General features: G+C 38.4%; 1 protein-coding gene across 1 annotated transcript; it reads right to left on the bottom strand.

Moving 5' to 3' along the window:
• Positions 1-13,109: 13,109 nt before the first annotated feature.
• arf2a (ARF GTPase 2a) lies at positions 13,110-20,949 on the bottom strand. The gene is made up of 5 exons (XM_005726044.1): positions 20,871-20,949; positions 14,614-14,768; positions 14,372-14,482; positions 14,159-14,283; positions 13,110-13,783 (listed from the first exon to the last, which is right to left on the bottom strand). The coding sequence occupies exons 2-5, from the start codon at positions 14,756-14,758 to the stop codon at positions 13,622-13,624; spliced, it is 543 nt and encodes a 180-aa protein (XP_005726101.1). The 5' UTR covers positions 14,759-14,768; positions 20,871-20,949; the 3' UTR covers positions 13,110-13,621.
• Between the last annotated feature and the right edge of the window lie 1,034 nt (positions 20,950-21,983).

Genomic DNA, 21,983 nt, shown 5'->3' with positions numbered 1-21,983 from the left:
GGTGTAGAAGTGCTTGAAGCATCTATTGTACCAGGAAAGGTGGGGAGGGACTGAGGTGGGTGAAAATTAAAAGAAAAACAAACAGTGGAGGTGAGAGAGACAGAGAGAGAGTGAACACTTGAAATATCCTTGTGACAACATCAGCTAATGATAAAGCTGTGTAAGGCCAGAGGGGAGGTTATAGTGGGATTGCTATGACAACCGGAGCTCGGCGGCAGGTGAGAATGACGAAAAGGACGCCACAGGAGGGCAACCTCAGCATCGCTCTTCCCTGCTGGATGTTTGTATAAATTATTACTATTTTTAGTCCTGATAAGTATCACCCAAGTCCAACATTATCTCAGCTATTTAAGAGCACCCTTGAATGTGGGGGGCGGGGGACAAATCCACACTGAAATGAATCTTGTGTGTTCCTGATGGAGGACAAAATGAGTCAAAAGTAGCTGAGAGAAGAAGGCATAGGGTGTGAAATCGGGGACAAATATTGTATAAGCCATGGATGATTGAAATCCAGAATACTGCTGTCAGGCAGAGTGAAGCAGCCTCTGCTGTAGTACCTAATGGGTGCTGATGAATTAAGAAGTTAAGAGCGGGGGAAAGAGAGACGGAGAGAAAGTAAAATGCCAGGAGATGGAGAGATAAAAGAGGATGGAGGGCCTCTTCATGATGAGAGTGATGAATAATATATGATCAGCCTGCTCATGACTTACACAGCACACTGGAACGTCCGTCATGTCCAGCTGGTTTACAGGCTCAGAGAAGGGATACATCAGCCTGCCTTGTGTAGCCTGTCCACCTCAGCTAGAAGCCTAACCCTGTCACAGTGAATATTTATCAGGTTTTGTATGTTTCTGTGTGTGTTAGTGTGTGTGTTTTCTTAGGTGAGAGTTTTTACAGTGCAAGTGTTTAAGAGCTTACTGACAGAAAAATGTTTTATTTTCAGTGATCAAAATGTCATCATAACACTTCCATTGTGTGTGTGTGTGTGTGTGTGTGTGTGTGTGTGTGTGTGTGTGTGTGTGTGTGTGTGTGTGTGTGTGTGTGTTTTAAGATATATAAATATAATATAAAATGTTCTTCAGAGAAGTAAAACATGGGAAGGGGAGAAAGTAGATGCTGTTTTCGGCAGTCATGCTGTCGATAACGGTGCAGATGGTAAGAATTATGTTCCCCAGTAGACACTAAATCCAGCACAGAACATTTTTAATTATCTACTTTTAGCTTTATAGAGCCACTTCACAAGATTTAACTTCCAACTTGACATGACTAGCGACAGGCGATCCTTTAAAGGAGATTTTGTACAGATATTTGATTTCCTACTTTATATCTGAAGCAAGATATTGGTCTAAAAATGTTCAACATGAGAAGGCCATATGGAAGGACCTCAAACTCACTGTGAAGTTTGTTGGTGGAATATTAAAGGAGAACTAGGGTTACTAGGAGAAGGAGAACAGAAGTGTTTGGCTCATTTCCATCTCCATTTTTATTTTTCGCTACTAGTTCAGCTTCTGCATGATAAACATTTCAAAATAATCTTCATTCATCTTGTACTGGGAATTTGTGCAGCCGACTAGAAAGCACAGAAACCGTCTGAAACAAGCAGCTTTAAGCTCCTTTACCTTGTCTTTAAAGTTGTTTTCCTCTGATTAGCTGCACCTTGCAAATAAATGTAAACAGCTGGTGGGCGGGGCTCTTCTGTTCACAGCTAGTGCTGCCAAAGACACCTGCTTTCACTGACATGGGGAAAAAATAGCTTGAAACTGAGCATTTAGAGCAGTCTGAACTTTGCTGATCAGCTTAAATGAAACTTAGTTTATATAAACTCCTTCATTTACATAGTTTTCACCTCAGACAGATATTTATTTTTATTGACCTATTATTCCACTTATAGAAGCTTTTTTTTCCACAAAAATAATTCAGGAATCAAACCGGTCCTAGCCTAGTTTTAATCCTATCAGAGGCCTTTAAGTACAGCCATCATCATGAACCCTACAGAATAACTATGAACTTAAACTAAGCGAATTCCAAACTTAAATGTAACTATAACCACAGCAGTTACAAAAATATAACATTTTAAAATAAAATTAATATGTACAATATTCTCACTGTCATGTTTTCCTCTTCAGAATAGGTGATCCAAACACAGCAACAATATAAACAGCTTAATGTGCCAGAATGAAATCTCCCTTCCGCTTCACCCTTCTACCAGCAAACTCAAAATGCAGCAACATAAAATGCTGTCACGTTTTTAAAAACAATTATAAATAAATATTCTGGTACAATATATTCCAAAAACTGCTTTGATGATGACTTTTTTTCTGCTTTCCTGCAGAGCACTGCCTCTCTTTCACACCCACATCTGCAAATCTCTGTACAGGAGGAAGGCAACCCTGTTTAATTTAGTCAGCAGCAGGCTGTCAGAGTTTGAGAGTCAACAAATATGAGAAAATAACTCAGCTCTGTAATGTGTTCTACAGCATCATGGACCGCAGGTGTTAGAACCTGTGAAGGACGGTCAGATTAGGGATTGGCTTTTCACACAGGATTGTGGCTGCTCCTCTTTATCAGCTGATCAAAGCGTTCATACCAATACTTGCAAAGCTAGCTAACCATACAGGCACTTCAGAGACCATTTCATATCAAGGCCTTCTAACAGCAAATGTGCAATTGCAACCGTGGTGCATGGCTGCAATTTAACAAGTGGAATTAAAAAGCCGCATGTCTCATATTGTAGGTAATGTAGATGTAATGCAGGGAGTGCAGTAGGAATGCTTCCAGGATTTTTTTTTAAATTTTCATATAAAATCACTCTTTTATTTCGTTAGTGGTAGTTTTCAGGTGGAAACATCAGTGTTTTGCTGTGTGACTATATTTTTCAATAGGTCTAATTGAGCAAAAAGATACTGCACTTGACATAATGAGATGATTGCTGTCATGTGCATAATAACTATGCATAATAACTTTCTGTCTACTACATTTAAGAAAAATAATGCTAAAGATTGGGTCAAGCTGGTGTTTTGCCTCAGGGCTTGTATATTTCACTGAGCAGGAAGCTGTTCATATGCAGAGATGGAACTTGCTGAGCAAGTAGCTCTGAGGAGACAATGACCACTTGTGCCACTGTTTTCTAATAAAGCGACAGCTGCGGTTTTAGTGTTGGCTCTGCAGCTGACCATATTGTAGAAAGAATTATCAAGGCACTTAGTCTAAAAATGATGCGCATTTTCATTTTCCAAGTTTCACACTCATGTTCTTAGAAGAAATTGTCAGTTGTCCCGAAGGAGTTTAAGGAAACCCAGTTTGTCCTGGCTGTCCTCTTTCCTTCTCTCCATCTCAGCTGTGCGAGCTCATCGACCCAGAAACCCTTCAGCACATTCTGTGGCACAATAGATCTGCCCTCGCTTCAGTGGAAACTGGCCATCTGAGGTTATTAGAGGAGGGGCTGGGGAGGAATGTCAATGACAGCGTGACTTGGATGCAGAAATATAAGACAACCTTAGAAGGCAGTGAACACAGGTTTTCTTACTGTACAAGAAAGACAAAAACATGTCACTGCAATCATGTAAATGCTTCATTTGCATTTACAGTATGTGTACTAATGCAGAAACCTACATATGCCTCATTGCAACCTTCAAAGCAATACCCAAAGGCACTATACATTCAGAGCTATTAGAGCAGAAAGTTGGAACCTCGAGGTCCAAGGATAACAGGTAAGAGGTAAGGTCTAGAGATTAATGTCTGCAGTAATGAATATCACTTTTCTTCATCTGCCATGAACCTCCAGTACATAGTGAACCAATTCTACAATAAGCATTTATCATTAAACCATTTTAAACATTGCACAAATCCAGCAGTGCTACTGGTGCTAAAAGACTCTTCCTGAGGGAACAATAAAGAACAATGCCCGCTGGAGAAAATGAGCCACATTTAGTGAGGCAAGTCACAAAGAACGATAATAAATCCCTGCCAAAATCTTGCACTGGACACAGAGCCTGAGAACACAGATCATTCCACTAAGAAGCATCGCATACCACACTGTAAGTGATCACTGCCTTTCATCTCTCTTTAGTTTGTCAGCAAGAATATCCAAAAACTATCAGGTCAAATTTATGACACTTGGCAGAAAGGTCGAGCATGACCAAGGAAAAAGCTCATTAAAATTTGGTTTAGATCTGGGCAACATTTTATATATTCATCAAGATCGTCTAGTCAGAGACATAATATGCCAACATGCAGAAGAAACTGATTTAAAAACCAATTTGTCCCAACTGACAGTGGCCTGTTATGTAACTCAGTGTGAGTGTAATGCTGCATGGTGAACTTCTGGTTAGCAGAGTTACCTCATAGCAAGAAGATTCAAGAGCAAAGTCTGTGTGAAGTTTGCATACTCTCCAGGTCCTTTGTTTTCCTCGCACGGTCCAAAGATGTGCATGGGAGGTTCACTGGTGATTCTAAATTGGCTGTCAGTGAATGGTTGTCTGCCTTTCTGTGTTAGCCCCGTGATAAACCGGCGACCTGTTAGGGATATGCCTGGAAGAAAATGGGTGGATTTTAATGTATGTTTCATACTGACCTTTTCAATCTCACTGTGCTTTTTATAACTGCTTGCTTGATGGTTGTGTGATTTCTGCTGTGCAAAAATGCCAACAAAGGCCAGAGATCAACCTTTACTATGAAAAGACTAATTTTTGAGATATTTTTGCCCAGAAAAACAAAACAAAACATCAGTATGGATTTGCAAAACATATTTGGCCTTTTTAATTATTTTCGCACACCTGGTTAATTGCAATTTATAATCTATCGGCATTTGCAGTGGGCTTTATGTTATTGTTATTTAGCTACTACTCAGATCCTGATCTTGTGGTCAACCTTGCAGAAGTGGCACCATGGGAGGATGCAGTGGGGGAAGCATACAAACACAAAAGGCTAAAATAGACAGACCAAGGCAAGGCAGAAAAACGTGGCTGGTGTACCGAGGTGTTCCCTGTACAGTAGATGTGGAATGCAGAGCATTTTTGGCCACATTAACAACAAGGCTCCCGAAGAGAATCAGGGTTTTTGAATAGCCCTTCTGAAAAGCCATCAAGTCACTATGGGAAATTGCTCATGACTTACAGATTGAGCAAAGCAGCAATCTGCTTTAGAAGAAGAGGAAAAGCTCCAACTGGACTGGAAGACATCTGACACGCAGGGATAAAAGCCTAGGGGGACACACCTGGGACACCAGATATTGTTGCTGAAACACCTTCCACAATTCGTAACACAAGACATCGATGCCAATTATCCTCAGAGATTCTGATATCAACTCCTATGAGCTTAATTAAAAAGGCTTTCTCTGAAATAGAGTAAAGCTATGCAGGGCACCTTGAGTCCCAACTGTGGTTGTGCAAATAATTCAAATCCCTTAAAATTTAACAAACAAATAATTTTCATCAACCGAATTGTGTGAAACACCACAGATAATTATGTCTTTAAGGTGGCACACACTGTCACTCTACAGTGCAAGCAAGGGTTGAATAATTTAGGGAAGAAAACTTTTAGGGAAACATTCGGCTAAATAAATAAATCACAAAAACTATAAACAGTAGCAAAATACTAAGTCTTGTGCTTGTCAGGATTTGCTTGATAAGGTCCCAATTGAAGACTCAGGAGACAAGCAGGATTAAACAAAAACTGATCCACAAAGGAAAAGATTAAGTCCAAAAAGCAAAGACACAGAAAATCCTCAAGGACACAGAGAGAATCGCACAAGTGACCAAAGAGACAAAGCAATGACAGGACTACATATAGACACAGAAACAGCTGTACACACAAAACCCAGGCTAACCAGGGGAATGAGTCACTGCTGTGGAACAGGTGAAACTAATTAGAATAATGCACAGGGGAAATAAAAACACATGCAGAACACAGGAGTACCAAAATAATGGAACTAGAGGAACTCAGAGACTAGAACTTAACAGAATGAATTACACTAAAGGACCACATAGAGGGAACAGATAAGCTAATAACAGAGAATAAACACAATGGCTCTGAATAGAACTCTAGAGAAAAATCATGAAACCAAACTTTCACAAGAAACAACAACAAGAAACCAAAAACCCCGAAGAAAGGATAGAAATCAAACACCAAGCCCTAAATTTCAAAAGCCAATAAAACACTCGGATCACAAAAGCCATTAAGTTCATGGAGACAATATTTTTGGAGATCGTGAAATATTGGTTACAGTAAGAGACTCATATTACATTCATAGCTAGCTAGATAGCAAGATAGATTTTATTACTGATACATCTCAGTTCACTTGGAGCAAAAACAAACATTAAATAAAAGTAACTTTATTTTATTTTGACAAGTGTTTTGTCTTTATTGTGAACTCGAGGTGTTGTGTTTTTGAAATTAATTTATTAACCTCACAGTTATCCAACTAGCTTTGCTAACCCATCATTGTGCAATATGCTTGAGCAAAACACTTACCTTCGGCCACAAATACTCGGTTAGGCATTAAAGCTGGGAGCTGAAGCCAGGGATAATCTGGGAACTGAGCCGAGGAGCCCAGCAGTCCTGTAACAAGTGTTACTTAATGTGTTAAACAACACAGTTGCTCAAACCAGGGGTGTCAAGCATAAGGCTAGGGGGCAAGAATCGGCCGCAAAGACCTCAATCCGGCCGCTGGATGGTTTTGCAAAATGTGAAAGAGAGCATAAAGTTTTAGAATTTTGAACTGTATTTTAACAGGTTTTACAGCTTTTCGGACCCATACAAACCTCCCTTGTCGACATTCACAATACACCAAAGTAATTCAATTACAGATTTCTGTAATTTTATACATCACTTCTTACAATCTAAGCCTAAAGAGTCATGTGGACATATAGCAGCATTTCTTTACCATGTAGAAAAACTAAGACACAAAGTTGAAATTGCTCTTATTTTATGTTGTATTAAGATATCTCATTACATGTGCAGTTAAATATTTTACACTGACAGAAATTGAAGTTTCATCAGTGCATCCCACATTATAAAGTGGGCTGTATGTGGCCCATGACATAAAATGAGTAAGCTGAACATCTAATCTAAAGGGGTGCGTTGAATTCATGTTATGCTGTGTAGGACAATAACTGTTATAGCCTACATTTACCTAAGTCCTAGAGTTACAGAGGTACCTTAGCGCTTTAAGCTGAAGCATCAAATCACACTTAATATTATGATTTACTTTACTGCACCCTTAAACGTATTTTTGGAGTGGTACACTGAATAATTTAACTGGACTGTGATGTAAACAAATCAGAAATAATGCATTATTAAATAGCAAACCAGTGGTTCCCAAACTTTCATGTGACCACTTAAAATCAGCAGTATCCTAGTACATCTCATTGCGCTCTAAGTTCAAATAGAGATTCAATTTCTCTCAAAAGATGTTTTTCGAAAATCTTTTCTAAGCTATATTAAATAACTACTTGAGTTTCAAGCAAAAGATTAGAGAATTTTTAAAAAAGAAAGAAAAGCGGTTGCTTAATATTCTTTCTTTCCTACCACATGAGTCATCTGAAAACCCCTTTGATCAACTATGACCCTTTGAAGACAGCCAGATCTCCACATTTTACTGACTATATTTTTGTACTTTTACCAAAATCTGATTATGATCAAGGACTTTTATAATAACAGAGTGTTTTTTTCTCTTTCATTGTTGACACCTCCACATTTGGCAGAAAGAGCCTCTTGAGCTGGATCAGCATGACTGCTCATATATGAAAACCTCAACGAGAGGAATGAAAACAAAGAAATATCATGAACACGTGTCAGAAATCTATCTGTTTATTCTAATTCAGTTTGTCTATATGAAATACTTTGTTCACGTTAAATAAGCTTCATCGTGCTCTTTACCAATGTGAAAATATTCTTGCCCTCAGTGTTAATCCGCTGCCAATCAAGTGGACCAGCTCTGTGTTTCCATGGCGATATGAAAGGCTAGAGATGACTAGTCTTTTAGAAAGGTGTAGTCGCTGGTGAACTCTGTTTTCTTTGGCGAGTGTGACTGTGTGGGAGGATGGTCAGGATTCAAAATACCAGCCTTATGTGCAGGCACACTGCTGAGCACCTTCTGTGACTTCTGCACACCAGCAAAACGCAAGGGACCCTTAACGTTACACATGCATACGTCTATGGTGGAAAAGACTACATAGAAATGCAAGTTCAAGTATTATATGTACTCGAAGCATACAACCTTTTTAACCTTAAACAGACGCGTACTTTTCCTTGCCTTTGTGATTCATTATCAGGTGTCTCTCGATTGCTCCTCATTTGTGCAGCTGATCGATGAAAAATAATGGTGCAGTCCTTCTCTCCCTTGGGATGGAGGTCATCAGTGGTCAAAGAAGTAGATCTTGTACTCGGGTGTATGGATGATTACAGTGTAAATTTACTTGATTGAACATGAAGCTCTTTAACATTTAAGAGAAAAAAAACAAAACAACGAAATGCACTGAAAGCACTGAATCTGCAGAGAAATAAACTGTGACGGATCCATTATGAGATTGTTAATATTGATGCATCTTCCCTTATTCAGCACTTTGCTGCTTTTTTTGCTTCTTTTTTTTTAAATTTATAGATGTAGCAGTTTCTAACTCCCATGCGTCAGAGGATAAAACAGAGGAGCAGCAAGATGATTAATGTGATAGGAAAGAAGGAAAAATAAAGTCCTCCCGTACAAATGTGTAAGCAGCATTATTTGGACTTATCTCTCAATTTTTTATGAAATAAGAAAGAGGTTAGCCCTGCATCAGACTGGCAGCTAGTCCAAGGTGTACCCCACCTCTCGCCCTGTGGTAGCTGAGATAGGCTCCAGCACCCCTAATAAGCAACAATAAAAGAGAATGTTGGATGGAAGAAACAGATTCTCATCTGAATCTTGGTTTGAGAAGGTTGGAGGAACCTGTTTTTTTGGTTGGTTATTTCATTAAAAAAAATGTCAGTGCCTCCCACCTGACGCCCTCAGAATAAGCTGTTTTGTTTTGTTTTTTAATTTAATTTAATTTACAGCAACTTCAGTATATTTAATGAAGGCATGAACAGATGGAGTCAGAGCAAGAAGATCCTGTTATCAAAACGGAAGTGAAAAATAGACCTTTCACATGCTTTTACTTTTTTTGACCAACCATCTGTCCCACATGGTTGTACTGCATGACTCTTGAGAGTTTACACAAACTGCACTTTTCCAAGTTTTTACCAGTCAATCAAAAAAACAAAACAAACACACAGCAACAACAACAAAAATATCAATAGGTAAACTCGATATAACATTCATACCATTCCTTGTTTCTGTTACTCTACTTTAAATCGATGGGGGTTTGCTTTTGAGATTATGACATAATACATGATATTTAGCTTCAAAGTTAGTTATACTTAAACAAAATAGTACTAAGAAAACGTATGTGCATTAAATGGTTTTTGTTGTCAGTTTAACAGAGCTTAAATCGATTTTTCATCTAGCCAAATGTCATGTGGCTATCTCCTGTACGTATGAAGTTATGATGGGTCAAAAATGCTGGAAAATATACGTAAAATTTGTGTACTTTGTGTGGAAGAAAACTGACGAATGGATGGAATGACAACAATGACAAATAATTCAATAAAGAGTTTTAGATTTTTCTCCATAATGAGACACAAAAATATAAAATAGCATTAAAATGGAAACATGTGTGAAGTATAAAATCCTGCTTCTGTGCAGTTCTTGATTAGATACACTTTTTTACAGCAGGAGGTCAGAGAGAAGTAACAATGTTGGCACAAAGAGGCACGCTGAAAAGTGGACGTCATGCTGGGGTGAACCAAGAGTTAATGTGCTGTGAAACTACAGAGTGTGATGTCACACTTCAAGGTGAGATTTAGTGGATCCACAGTGAGTGCCTACCAAAGGTCAAGTGCAGCTCGATGTGAGTGAGAGGGGCAGAGTGTGAATCTACATATCTTGTAGAAATTACTTCAGGTCATTTCAGCTTTATTTGATAGTCAGAGTGTGGGAGAGACTCTGATAGACTATGGCAGACGAGATGATAATGATCTCAGCTCAGTCTCAGTTACAGAGAAGGACCTCAGAATATAAAAATAACCAGATCTAGTCATTGAACATCTTGCAATTCTAAGATAAAGGGCAATAGCAGTTAATACGAGTTGACAAATAGTGCCTCTATGAAGCCGTGATCACAGATCGCCCTTTATGTTCTAAATGAAAACCTGGATCACAGTCCGTGTCTGGTCTCCCGCGCTCCTTTTCCCGTGTTTCTCAGTTGCTCTCTATAAGGTGCTGTTTCCAAGGTAACAACTCTATGGAGAATTGGCCACCTGAATTTCAGATGGAGTGGAAAAGGAGGGTGAACAGTGGTCTGCTGGCTCTCCGACTGTAAGGAATACATCCTCGTCTTCACTGGTGCTGTCTGTCCTGCAGTGAACATTGGTCTTCATTATGCCATACTCAGCAAGCTGAAATTAAGCCTGTGACAGTTTGGCGTGTTTAAAAATAATTTCTGTTATTGTCAGAATATGTGATTAATGTCTGATCTGGGTAGGTCTGGGTAGGTGGGTCATTAGTTTCCCTCATATGCATGTAATTGACATGTGTCAATTACATGCATTAGTGTGGTTAGTTAGGTTTTAGTGTGTTTTTTTACACTCATATTTGTATTCATAAAAAATAGAAATATTTTAAAAAAAAATTAAATAACAAAGGTCTAATTTCCATACCATAAAGATATTTATATCATTCCAGCAGGAGCATGAATCATACTGCCCTGAATACTTTTTCCTCCTTTGTTTTTGAAGTAACTAACAGGAGCTTTAACAGGTTAGTGATATGGTGTTGTAAGTGTGCCCTCCAGCGTTGATATCAAGGAACTGCAAGACTACGTTTCAATTTAATCTTGAAAATTGTGCACTAACCAGTTTATTAGGTACTCCTTGCTAGTCCAAGGATGGACCCCTGTTTATTTTTTAACCTTCAGAACTACCTTAATTCTTCATGGAATAGATTCAACACGTCTCCTGAAATGTTTCTAAGAGATTTTTGTCCATACTGACACGAGAGCATCTGTGATGCAAATGTGCCTTTTTCACCACGCCCCAAAGATTTGGTTGGATTGAGATCTGGTGACTGTGGAGGCCATCTGCGGACAGTGGCATCGTCATGGTCAAGGAGCCAGTTTGATATGATAGGACAGTGTGGTCAACAATTTTCATAATACACTGCTGTGCCACCAGTAGTCTAAACCATTCATTCAAGGCAGCATGGATCATTGCTTTCATGTTGTTTGCACCAAATTCTGACCCTACCATCTGAACATTGGTAGAGTGAGGCTACTTAGCATTTGTGTTAACGAGCAGTTGACATACCTAATTAAAATGTGACTCAAAAAGAATTACAATTCTTGACATCACCATGAATAGAAATGATTAAGGCCATAAATATTTCAGCAACAAGCTATTATAACCCAAACTATGCCTGCGATTTTGACTAAAGTTCATATTGTGCTGACCCTCAGAATTATGTCAACTAGGTTATTTAATCAGTTTTTAATGCAATATTAAATGTGACATTGCAGCTTTTGAAGAATTTAATCACACCAACTTGATTTGTAAAAAAAAAAAAAAAAAAAAAGAAGTCAGGAAGAAAGACTTACAATAGAGATCTCTTTATTATAGTGCATTTATCAGACGTTACAAGATGGGTTTAAAAAAAAAAAAGCATAAAAGGTAATTAAGAAATACATATGCACGTACCATGTAATTTTCACAGAAACGAAAATTAAAGCTTCACATCTGAACAAGAGCAGGTGGATGACATTAAAATACATTTTCTTACAGGTTTTTTTTTATATATATATACACACGCACACACACACATCTGTATTTCTTGCTGTTTAGTAAATGATACATAGGATGAAGAAAGCTCAAAGGTTAGTCATTCATTTAAGCAAACTTTATTTAAAAAAAAAAAAAAAAGGAGTCCAGTTTTAGAAAAACAAAAAGGGAACATTAATTTTCCCTTTTGAGGTCAGTAGGTATGACCTTAGAGTTGTCTTAACTCAGTAAGGAATGTGGGGGTGATTGGTTTCTTTCTAAATGTGGGATCCTTTAGAATTAGTGGGTGTAAGGGAAAAGATGATGTCACTGGTTGAACTGCTGTAACAGTGTTACTGGGACACTTCAGCTGTCTGCTGGTATGAGCAATTGGGAGCGTATTTGTGTACGGGTTCTCTGTAACAGCTGAGAGATAAACTGCCGTCTTCGCACAGTCCTGTGTTGTGCAAGCTGATGAGGTTGTGCAAATGGCCCGATGTGACGTAAATGACACCAAGAGAAGCACCTCAGCTACATGCAGAGAAAACACTGAAGCATTAAGAAAGCATTTACAGAACTGACTGATACACTTGTCGTACAAATGTACCGTCTGTCACAGTGCTGACAATGTGGTCTAGAGCATATGCGCATCCCCTCTGGTGACCTCGTGCTGAACCAAACACAATGAACCCTTCCTGAAACCAACCAACTGGTCCCGAGAGCAACAAAATAAAAAACCCACACCAGGCCATGCGTGGATAAAGACTAACAAAAGATAATATAATAGAAAAAAGACCCTAAACCAAGGAGCTACATACAAGAGAAAATAAATCTACCAGTAAATAAAAAGCCAGAGTGGGAGCAACTCTAAAAAAGGCCTTGTTGTTCCAATGAGTGGGGAGTATATGAAACCCACACACATCCACCAATGACCTAGTAGCTACAACACTCTCCTCCACACATGTAAACATGCAACATTTATTGCCTTTTGTAGACCCAGTGATGATGCTTCTTCTAATCCTCTGCAAAAAAAACTTAAGACCCCATGAAAAGACAGACGCAATAACAGATAACTATCAGAAGCAAAATGATGTGACCTGAATTTTGTAAAATCTAAGGAAGTTAATGTGGAAGATTCACAGACACACCGACTCCGATTATAATCTGATTATCAACAGGATCTACACGTTTATGGAATTAAAAGATTTTTTTAATGTAACTTTATCCAGTCCCTAAAAATGTCAAAATGCATAATTTTCAAAAGAACATGAACTATTCCAGGATGTAACACATTATACTTTATTTTACCAAAAATGACACTAGTTACATAGCACAGTGCATCTTGCAAGGTTGGGAGGAGAAAAAAAACAGTTGTGAAAATGGTCTTAATTCTAATATGACAGGCTGATGTAAAAACCTAATTGTTGTTACCTTTTGGTTTTTGTGATTCTAAACATTCTTGACAGATGACCCACAGCAATAATGTTGTGTTGTTCTCTGCTTTGTGGGAACCAGTGCCTCTGGATGTGCTGACACTGGAGGAATGAGATGTCTTGAGAGCTAACTGTGTTCAAGGCACAGCAGGGCTGCTCCGACTTAGCTCACACGTACATGCACAGTCGTTCGTCCGTTCATCCAAAAATACTCAAACACACACATACAGTACAAATGCAGGGGAGCACTAGCCAAAAGGTCCGACGCTTCAGAAAAAATAGAGAGGGAAAAAAAAGAGGAGAGCGTGAGACCAGGACCAGTGCAATCTCCCAAAACACCGCACAGAGCTGGCAGTGATTGATCATTTTGCGTTCCTTAACTGGCTTGAAAGCCAGTCCAGACCCTCGTAGAGACCGTCTCCAGTAGTAGCACATGTGGCCTGGATATACCAGTTACGGTGACGCAGGGAGTGCAGGGCCAGTTTGTCTGTAAGCTCAGCTGCATTCATGGCGTTGGGCAGGTCCTACAGGTGCAGAAATTAACCGTTAATAACAAGCGTCCCCTGGATAGGTTACCTCGAATAATTTGCCTTTGCTTTTATTTTGAAGTAAAAAAAGGAGAGTTGAAACCACGAACTGTATCATTATTGACCTTACAAAATGTATAAGATGTTTACATCTTATATATTTTTTGCAAGTAGTTGTGAGGTAATGCAGCCAAATGTGTAGTTTTTTCCTTCGAGTGATTTTAAATTAAGATGTATTCAAATAAATACAATAACCTTCACCTGATACAAGTACAACTGTAATTTCTAGTAATGAATTCTGAATATCCTGCAGTTTCATCTGAAAGGGGGTTAAATATGGTGACTTCTTTGACTTCTCAAACACAAATTCACCTGTTTATTTGCAAACACGAGCAACACGGCATCTCTCAGCTCATCCTCAGCCAGCATTCGCATCAGCTCCTCCTTCGCCTCACCCACTCGCTCTCTGTCATTACTGTCCACTACAAAGATGAGGCCTGAAAGTAAAGTAAAAAGGGTCAGTTTTGAGGGCAACCATGAACTAATTCTTATACACCAAAATGGAAAAGATATAAGTTATCTCACCTTGTGTGTTTTGGAAGTAATGCCTCCAAAGCGGCCTGATCTTGTCCTGACCGCCGACATCCCACACTGTAAAACTGATGTTTTTGTATTCTACCGTCTCAACGTTAAAACCTAAAGTGAGAGATGGAAGGTTTAAACAAGTTTCAACAGTGTGTTGGCTTTTTTTCTTTTTTTAAATGCCAAAATTTCAATGTTTTGTATCAAGCAATGAAATTCTCATTACAATGTGGGGGATGACTCACCAATGGTAGGGATTGTGGTAACAATTTCTCCCAGCTTGAGCTTGTACAAGATGGTGGTCTTTCCAGCAGCATCCAGTCCTACCATCAGGATCCTCATCTCCTTCTTTCCAAACAATTTACTAAAAAGGCTAGCAAAATTTCCCATCTTGTCTCACCTGCAGGAGGAGAAACTGTCAGTTTGCAAGGTCTCTGATAATGTGATACCAAACTAAAAGCAATTTCACAAAGACAGCTGAAGTGCTGACATCAGAAGTAGGAATGTGCGAAACTAGTCAATTAACCGTTGCTGCTGTCAGTCGTGCCAGACGTTCTAGTCATTTAATCCAATTATTAAACGTTTCCACTGACGCCAAATGCTGGTAAATTGTTGTGCAACGTTATGCAACCATCTGCCACAAGATGGACCATCGTTGATCAGAAACACCATGAATCTGTTAGTCTAGGCAGAGTCTTTTTGTTAATTCTTTTTAATAATTATTGTTGGTTATTTTAAAAGTGAAAGAATAAGATCGTGGATAAACGCGGAAGAAACGTGCAACATTTGGAAACCATGATATAAAGTGCTGCACAGTTAAGTGGCTCGATTCCCTACTGAAGAATGCGATTAATGGTTTCAAATGCTTTTGTTTCGAGAGTTTTTGGCATTGTCCTATAAACGGTTCTCAAATTAATTTGATATCCAAGTTTTTGTTTTAAATTAGTCATTTAGTCCAACTGATTTCCCCTTGTTAAGTGAACTTAGAAATTAGTCGCCACAAACAAACCTAATCAGAGGGTGATGTTAAGTTTCTACATTTTGAGCCCCTTTGAGGACATTCGCTACCACTGCTATGCAGACGACATCCAGATATATGTGTCTTTTAAACCTGAAGATGTTTCTAAGCTGCAGATTCTAAATGTGTGCTTAGAATCCATCTAAGGTTGGATGGCTGACAACTTCCTCCAACTTAATGAAGAAAAGACTGAAGTCCTTGTATGTGCTCCAGACAGACATGTACCTAACATAATGAATGCTCTTGGTCCTCTTTCAACATTTGTGAAATCATCTATCAGGAACCTAGGAGTAACCTTTGGTTCTGCTATTACCCTGAACGTCCACGTCAAATCTCTGGTTCGGTCATGCTTCTATCATTTAAGAAACATTTCTAAACTGAGCCCTATAGTATCTCATACTGAACTGGAGATTGTTATTCGTGCATTCATTTCATCACGATTGGACTACTGTAATTCACTGTTTACATGTCTAAACAAAAACTCCCTGAAGCGTCTGCAGATTGTCCAAAATGCTGCAGCAAGGCTTCTGACAAAAACATCTAAGCACTCTCATGTAACATCGTTGCTTATACAGTTGCACTGGCTCCCCGTTGAATTAAGAGTCCATTTTAAGATACTGGTTCTGACATTTAAAGCTCTTCAAGGACAAGCACCAGCCTACATCATTGAACTTTTACAGCCCTATGTCCCCAGTAGATCCCTGAGATCTTGTTTTATACTTTGTGAAGCACTGTGATCTTTTTATCTAGAAATGTGCTATATAAATAAAATTTTACTTGCTTACAAGAATCTCATGCAGGAAAGTGTCATTATTATTGTTCCCTATATTCCTTATTGTGTCAGTGTTAATGACCGTAAAAAGCACTTCTGTAACATCCTCCTGGCCCTAAAATGAAACAATATTTGCCCTTCAAGTAAACGGCTGCTGCAAACACACCTCCCAAGTTAAACAGAGGCCATAGTGGCAGTGCTGCTTGTCCTGGGTATCCAACAAGCTTGTGGCTAAGGTAAACAAGAACCAGTACAAAGCATTACACTTAATAAGCTGACAGATGTTGTCTTAATAACAAAGGAGTAATTGGTTAACTACTTAGAAAAGACGGAAGAGATTTCATTTAGCTAATATAGTTTAGTGAAATGTCGCACAGCACATTTTTAACCTAGTTAGATGACCTGATCAGATGAACTACTGAGGTGAGGTTTCACTACATACAGATGAAGAGGGAAAACATTTTTATTTTAATCCTTTTGAAATGCCAGAAATTCTGCTTTTTCTCATAAATTGTGGTCTCATCTTCAAAGTCTGAGGCACAGGTGTAAGCACATAGATTTGATACTGTTTGAAAAATAATATGTCATCGAAACATTAACCTGTAAACTTACTCTTTACCCAAGCCATACAGGAAACCATACACCCTTACTAGATATTGTTTTCATAAAGTAAATTTGCAGCTTAAATAATTTTTTACCAAAAATTTCTTTTATTCCTCATAAACCCTGCTTCTTGATTTAGGGCTTTTACAAAACGTTTCATGACGATTATGAGACAGAACAAACCAACTTGTGCTGCTCAGCAGTTTATTTGGTGTAAACTTGGATGAGATCCATTTTTATACCTTTTTTTAAATACCATTTTTATACCTTTAATAGGGATAAATGATATATACTGGATAAGGGTATGTATAGGATTAATCACCTAAAAAATTAAAGGTCACTTTAATAGCTGGGAGAAGAAATACAAGAGTTGCAAGAAGCCAAAATGTTCTTAACCAGCAGGGTGGAAAGTTGTACGGATCACATCTGTTCTAATCAGTGCAGTTTAGTGTTAAATTCTAGTATTTCTAGTCAGTAAAATTAAGTTTTTCCCTTGAAAAAAATAAAATACAGTTTTTTAAAAAAGGGAGGCTTAAGTTGTTTTCACACAAACTACTGAAAAAGTCAGATCACGGTGAGACACTCCCCAAAGTTGTTATTTCTCACATGTAGCATAAAGCTGGAGCTTGTGAGCATCTGCTGTGTTCTCACTTTGGAAATGACACAGCCAAGAGCACTGTGTAGCGTCCAGCAGGCAGAACACAGGACGGCCACTCAGTAGCTTTGAAAACACCAGGCTTAGGGCTGTGCACTCTATTTACATTTTTATGTGCTATAAAAAAAGAAAAGAAAAGGGAGAGATAAAAAAAAGAAAAAAAAGATCTCATGTACCATGTGTTTACATTCCTAAGTATGCACAACAACAAGCCCAGACATATCTGAAAGCGAGAGACATGTGTCACTCACGGGTTATTGGCTAAAAAGGTGAACGCTTACACCTTCTGCAGCACCACTACTGCAGCACTGGCTTGACAGACTCTGTATGACAGGAAACAAACAGTGGATGAAACCTGCCAATAAGGTTACATGGTGGAAAAGCAGGGCTTTAACCAACTTGCTAAAAAGCTGTACCATACATATACAAATACATACAACATACAAATAAAAATAATGTTCAAATTCAACTGAAGAGTTACTTTAAAGTTAAGTTCCTTTTGTTACTGTGGAACTAAAGTGCTAAGCAATTATATTCCATTGAAAACACTACCATAGGTTTACTTCTGTTATTATATTTGACTCATGTTGTGTCACTAGATGTAATAAATTGCCATTACAGTTTTTCTTTAGAAAAGAAAGACAGTAAATGCCCATCATTGTCTTTACACTACTGCAAGCTGTAATCACAGCATACATGTGAGCATACAGCGCAAGTAAAACTTGAGTTATAATGTGGCCAGTGGCAACAGCTGGATTAATATGAGCACTTCCGTTTGGTCAAATGTACGCCGTTTGTTGACTGTAAGCGTGAACAGTATTTTGTAGTCATTTCACAGCTACAACATGTACTTGAGACCAGCAGCTCCTGCTGATCATCTGGCAAGAATGTGGTAAACCCAAGACGCGAATTTAACAGTGCCAAAAAGACTTCCTCAAAACGCCCACTGAATGCACACGATAAACACCGACTTTTTGCATGCCTGAGGCTTGATAAAAATAGCGGTAGTCTAAAAACAAGAAAACCCCCCAAAACAAAACACCAGAATCGAGTGTTACAAGCTCACCGCGACATTAATGCATCGGCCTCTAGCGTGAGGAAAAGAAAAGGACCGATTTAACAGAGAGATTTGGAATATGTGGATTTACTGCCAACTAAATTTACTGTTATCTTTTCAGCATTGAGCTCTGGGATGCATACCACTCTCAGTTTCACAAACAGAAAGCATTAATTATGTTTAGAAAACCAATATTTAGGGACACTATAAAAAGTGATCGATTTCATCAACAAATTAAAGTGCTTTTTGAGATGAGCACTAAAATTTTAAATTTCAAAATATTAATATGCATGTTTGGGGAGAAAAATAATAATAAAAAAAGGAAAGATAATAGGATCTCCTAAGCTATTATGAACTGAGAAAAACAAATATTAGAGGTAGAATAACATACTGGAATCAGCAAGCAGCCTTTCAGGAAACAAGACAGCTTTACGGTATCACATCAGAGGTCAATATTTGTCTTTTCTCTGTTATGTAACATTACAGTGTTAGCTAATCATTCAAAGACTGAAGGTTTTTTGAAGAGCTGAAAGACTGAAAACAATATTAAAGATTAGTTTATTTCCCCACAGTAATTAAAAATACTGTGGGAAAAAATATTAATTATTATCCTACAGTAAGTAATTATTGCTGAAAGAAAAATTAGCAATGGAACAGAATCTTATAAAAATAGATGAAAGTAACATTTTTTCCAGCTCTATATTAGGCCAGTTAATGCACACTCGAGTCTTGTAATGTTAATGAAATAAATAATTATGGACCTAACGGAGTTCAGTATCAATTGATGCCTAGTGTCAAAACCGTTTTCATACATCAACTTTAGACTTTGTGTTGAGACGCTGACTCACACCTGGTCACTTTTGGTAGTTTAAAGGTAGGTGTGGTACTTGGGTTGAGCACATGATGCACATACACACCCCTGCAAGCAGCATTAACGTTAAAAGGCTGGTGACTTGTGCTTAATTTTATAACCGCAAAAAATGTCTGTGTTTACGTGTAAACTCTGGGATAGAGTTACAAAGTGCAGAGACTTCACTTGGATTCTGCAAGAAAGTTTGATCCTCCCACACAGAGGAGCACTGTCTATATGTGCTTTACTGGTTGCTTAGAAGGCAAGGTTTTCCATTTTTTAAAGTAGTGCATTACTTAAATACACCTTTTCAATCAATTAGTCATAAATAGCAGGAAATTTGACAAACTTCTGTTAAGTGATCGAAGACAGACTCATCACCATTACTACAAGTGGACTAACCATGCTCTTGAGCTTACTCAAACCCACACAGGGTCATTATGAGCCAGGAAAAGACAGCTAACGGGGTATTAAAAGTCACCAAGTCTAGTGACAAAGTTGCTTAGTTTGCAGCAAATTAGGCGAACTAAGGAGGGATGGTTACTGCTGGGTGGGCGAGTGACGTCACCACTTTAAAAAAAAAGAAAAAGAAAAAAAAAGATGAGTTTGAAAATTTCACAACACACTCTACCCAAAATGGTCCAGTTACTGTGCTGTGACCTTTCCAAGAACCTCATGGGAAGCAGCAGTGCATTCAGCTTCCTAAAAATCCTCAAACATCATGCTTTTGGTCCGAGGAATGAGGAAGTGATGTTCAGTAGGTGTAAAGCAGTTCTTTGAGTAAACAGGACTGACAGGATCACAGAGGTGAAGCGCCACCCATCCTTCCATTCAATGAAAGAGGTGCGACTGTTTCTGCGAAGTTTTTTGGGGTTTTTTGGGAACCTTTGGGTGACAAAAACTCTTAAAAGTGTCTTTAAACCACTGACTATTATTACTTAACTCTGTGTTTCAAACCTGTCCCTCAGTTTGGTCAGCCGCTCAACCCCCGTAAGACGAAACGTTTAAAGCCGTTTTGATTAACAAAAAATAAATAAACACAAATTTCAGTTTCAGTGCTCTGGTGCAATTTAAATGGCGCTGGTGGCAACTTTAAGCCACCAAGCAGTAGAAAAGAAATTATTTTAATCTCCTTTAAGGTTTTATGGGTGAGTTGGAGCTGTGTGACGTTAACGCTAAGTGACAGCTCATTGACGCTAGCTTGCTAACTGTGCTATGGTCGAGAACCAGCGGAATAACGCGTAATATTAGCCGTTTAGATCACAGTGAGCTCAAAAACGCCACCGCCTAATACAGTTATTGATTACTGTTTAATAAGGGTGTGTACCCAGCGGTCAAAAACTTCTTAAGTCAACACAATGGTGCTAAAGTTAAACTGCTAAGGAAACAGCTTATGAACTTTAAAGTATCCTGCTCAAAGCGTCTACAACTTCAAACCAACCGAGCTGCAGGACTTAAACATCAGCGGCCTTCTTCTGTGTTCAAATGAAATACATATTCATAAGGCTTAACTATATCGTATTTTTCAATGAAAAGAAAAATGTTACCTTCACTGGCGCTTCTCGATGCTTCTACACCACCGATCCGGTTCAACAACAAAATGGCGTTTTCCGGCGACGTCGTGTTCTTCTTCGTCACCATTTTCTTCTTCGTGTGATTTGAAGCGGCTGAAAACATTAAAATCGAGGGTTTGCTTCACCAAATGGTGAGAAGGTGACATTACAAGCTTAGTGCAGGACTGCAAAAGTCTTCAGTATCTTAAAAAAACATAGTCTTCAGCAATAATCCTCCAGGCTTTCCGAGGTCTTTAAACTTTTTTTTCCTTTGGACATTTGGCTGCCTTTCCACTCATTTTAAATAAATTTTAAATAATAAGTTATTTTGTGTAGCAAGGTTATATTAATAACCTAGCAAATAAATAATTTTGAACTATGTCTATAGGCACTTTGTTACTAGCAATCTGTTGCAAAAGCACATCTGTTACCACAATTCTAGGTGAATCTATAAAAAGTAACAAAGAAAACACATAAACAATCACTAACAAGGTGATTCCCAAAAGATTATTATCCAGAAATCTGACATAACCTGGGTTGATGTCCTTGAACGAATTTGATGAAACTAGACAAGTGGAGGACAGAAGAAGTAGTGGCTGGCTTGAAAAAAAAAACCCTTTAAAGAAAAAACTATCTACGGCAGATGAAGAGTTTCTGAAAGTCATGTCCTTCAGAAAAAGAAAAAATCCTCCCAAAGACTGACACAGGACCTGAGAGATGGGATTGAGATGATCCTATAATTGATCCATCTAATTCAGGAAACAAAGACTCAGGTATGGCAAATCAGGCAACAGCTGGACTCAAGATTTATTGATTTATTTGAAGAGAAAAAAAAATCAAATTAAACATTTTTGGTTCAAATCATAATTAGTACAGAGGAGTTCAGGAGAGGAGCATGTACAAAACATAGTGGAGACTCCACAATGATTTGGAGCTTCATTTTAGCCAGTGGCATTGGGAATCTTGTCAATATTGATTGAACTATAAATTCAGTGTCACCAGATTCTAAACCAATACTATGGGGAGTGTCTAGTTGGCAACAGCTTCCCTTTTCAGCATGATGATTTCAGGCTGCATTGAAGAATAAAGGCAACCATCCCAAATATT

This window comes from Pundamilia nyererei, unplaced genomic scaffold (assembly GCF_000239375.1).
Source record: "Pundamilia nyererei isolate P.nyererei 1_Seehausen unplaced genomic scaffold, PunNye1.0 scaffold00018, whole genome shotgun sequence".
Classification (NCBI taxonomy): Eukaryota; Metazoa; Chordata; class Actinopteri; order Cichliformes; family Cichlidae; genus Pundamilia; species Pundamilia nyererei.
The sequence above is the reverse complement of the archived record's forward strand: the minus strand, read 5'-3'. Positions and strand labels throughout refer to the sequence as shown.

Coding starts and splice junctions, on each gene's coding strand:
- arf2a (XM_005726044.1), bottom strand. CDS start 14,758: ATGGGAAATTTTGCTAGCCTTTTTAGTAAATTGTTTGGAAAGAAGGAG. Junction 14,483..14,613: donor TACCACAATCCCTACCATTG/GTGAGTCATCCC, acceptor CTCTCACTTTAG/GTTTTAACGTTGAGACGGTA. Junction 14,284..14,371: donor TTACTTCCAAAACACACAAG/GTGAGATAACTT, acceptor CTTTACTTTCAG/GCCTCATCTTTGTAGTGGAC.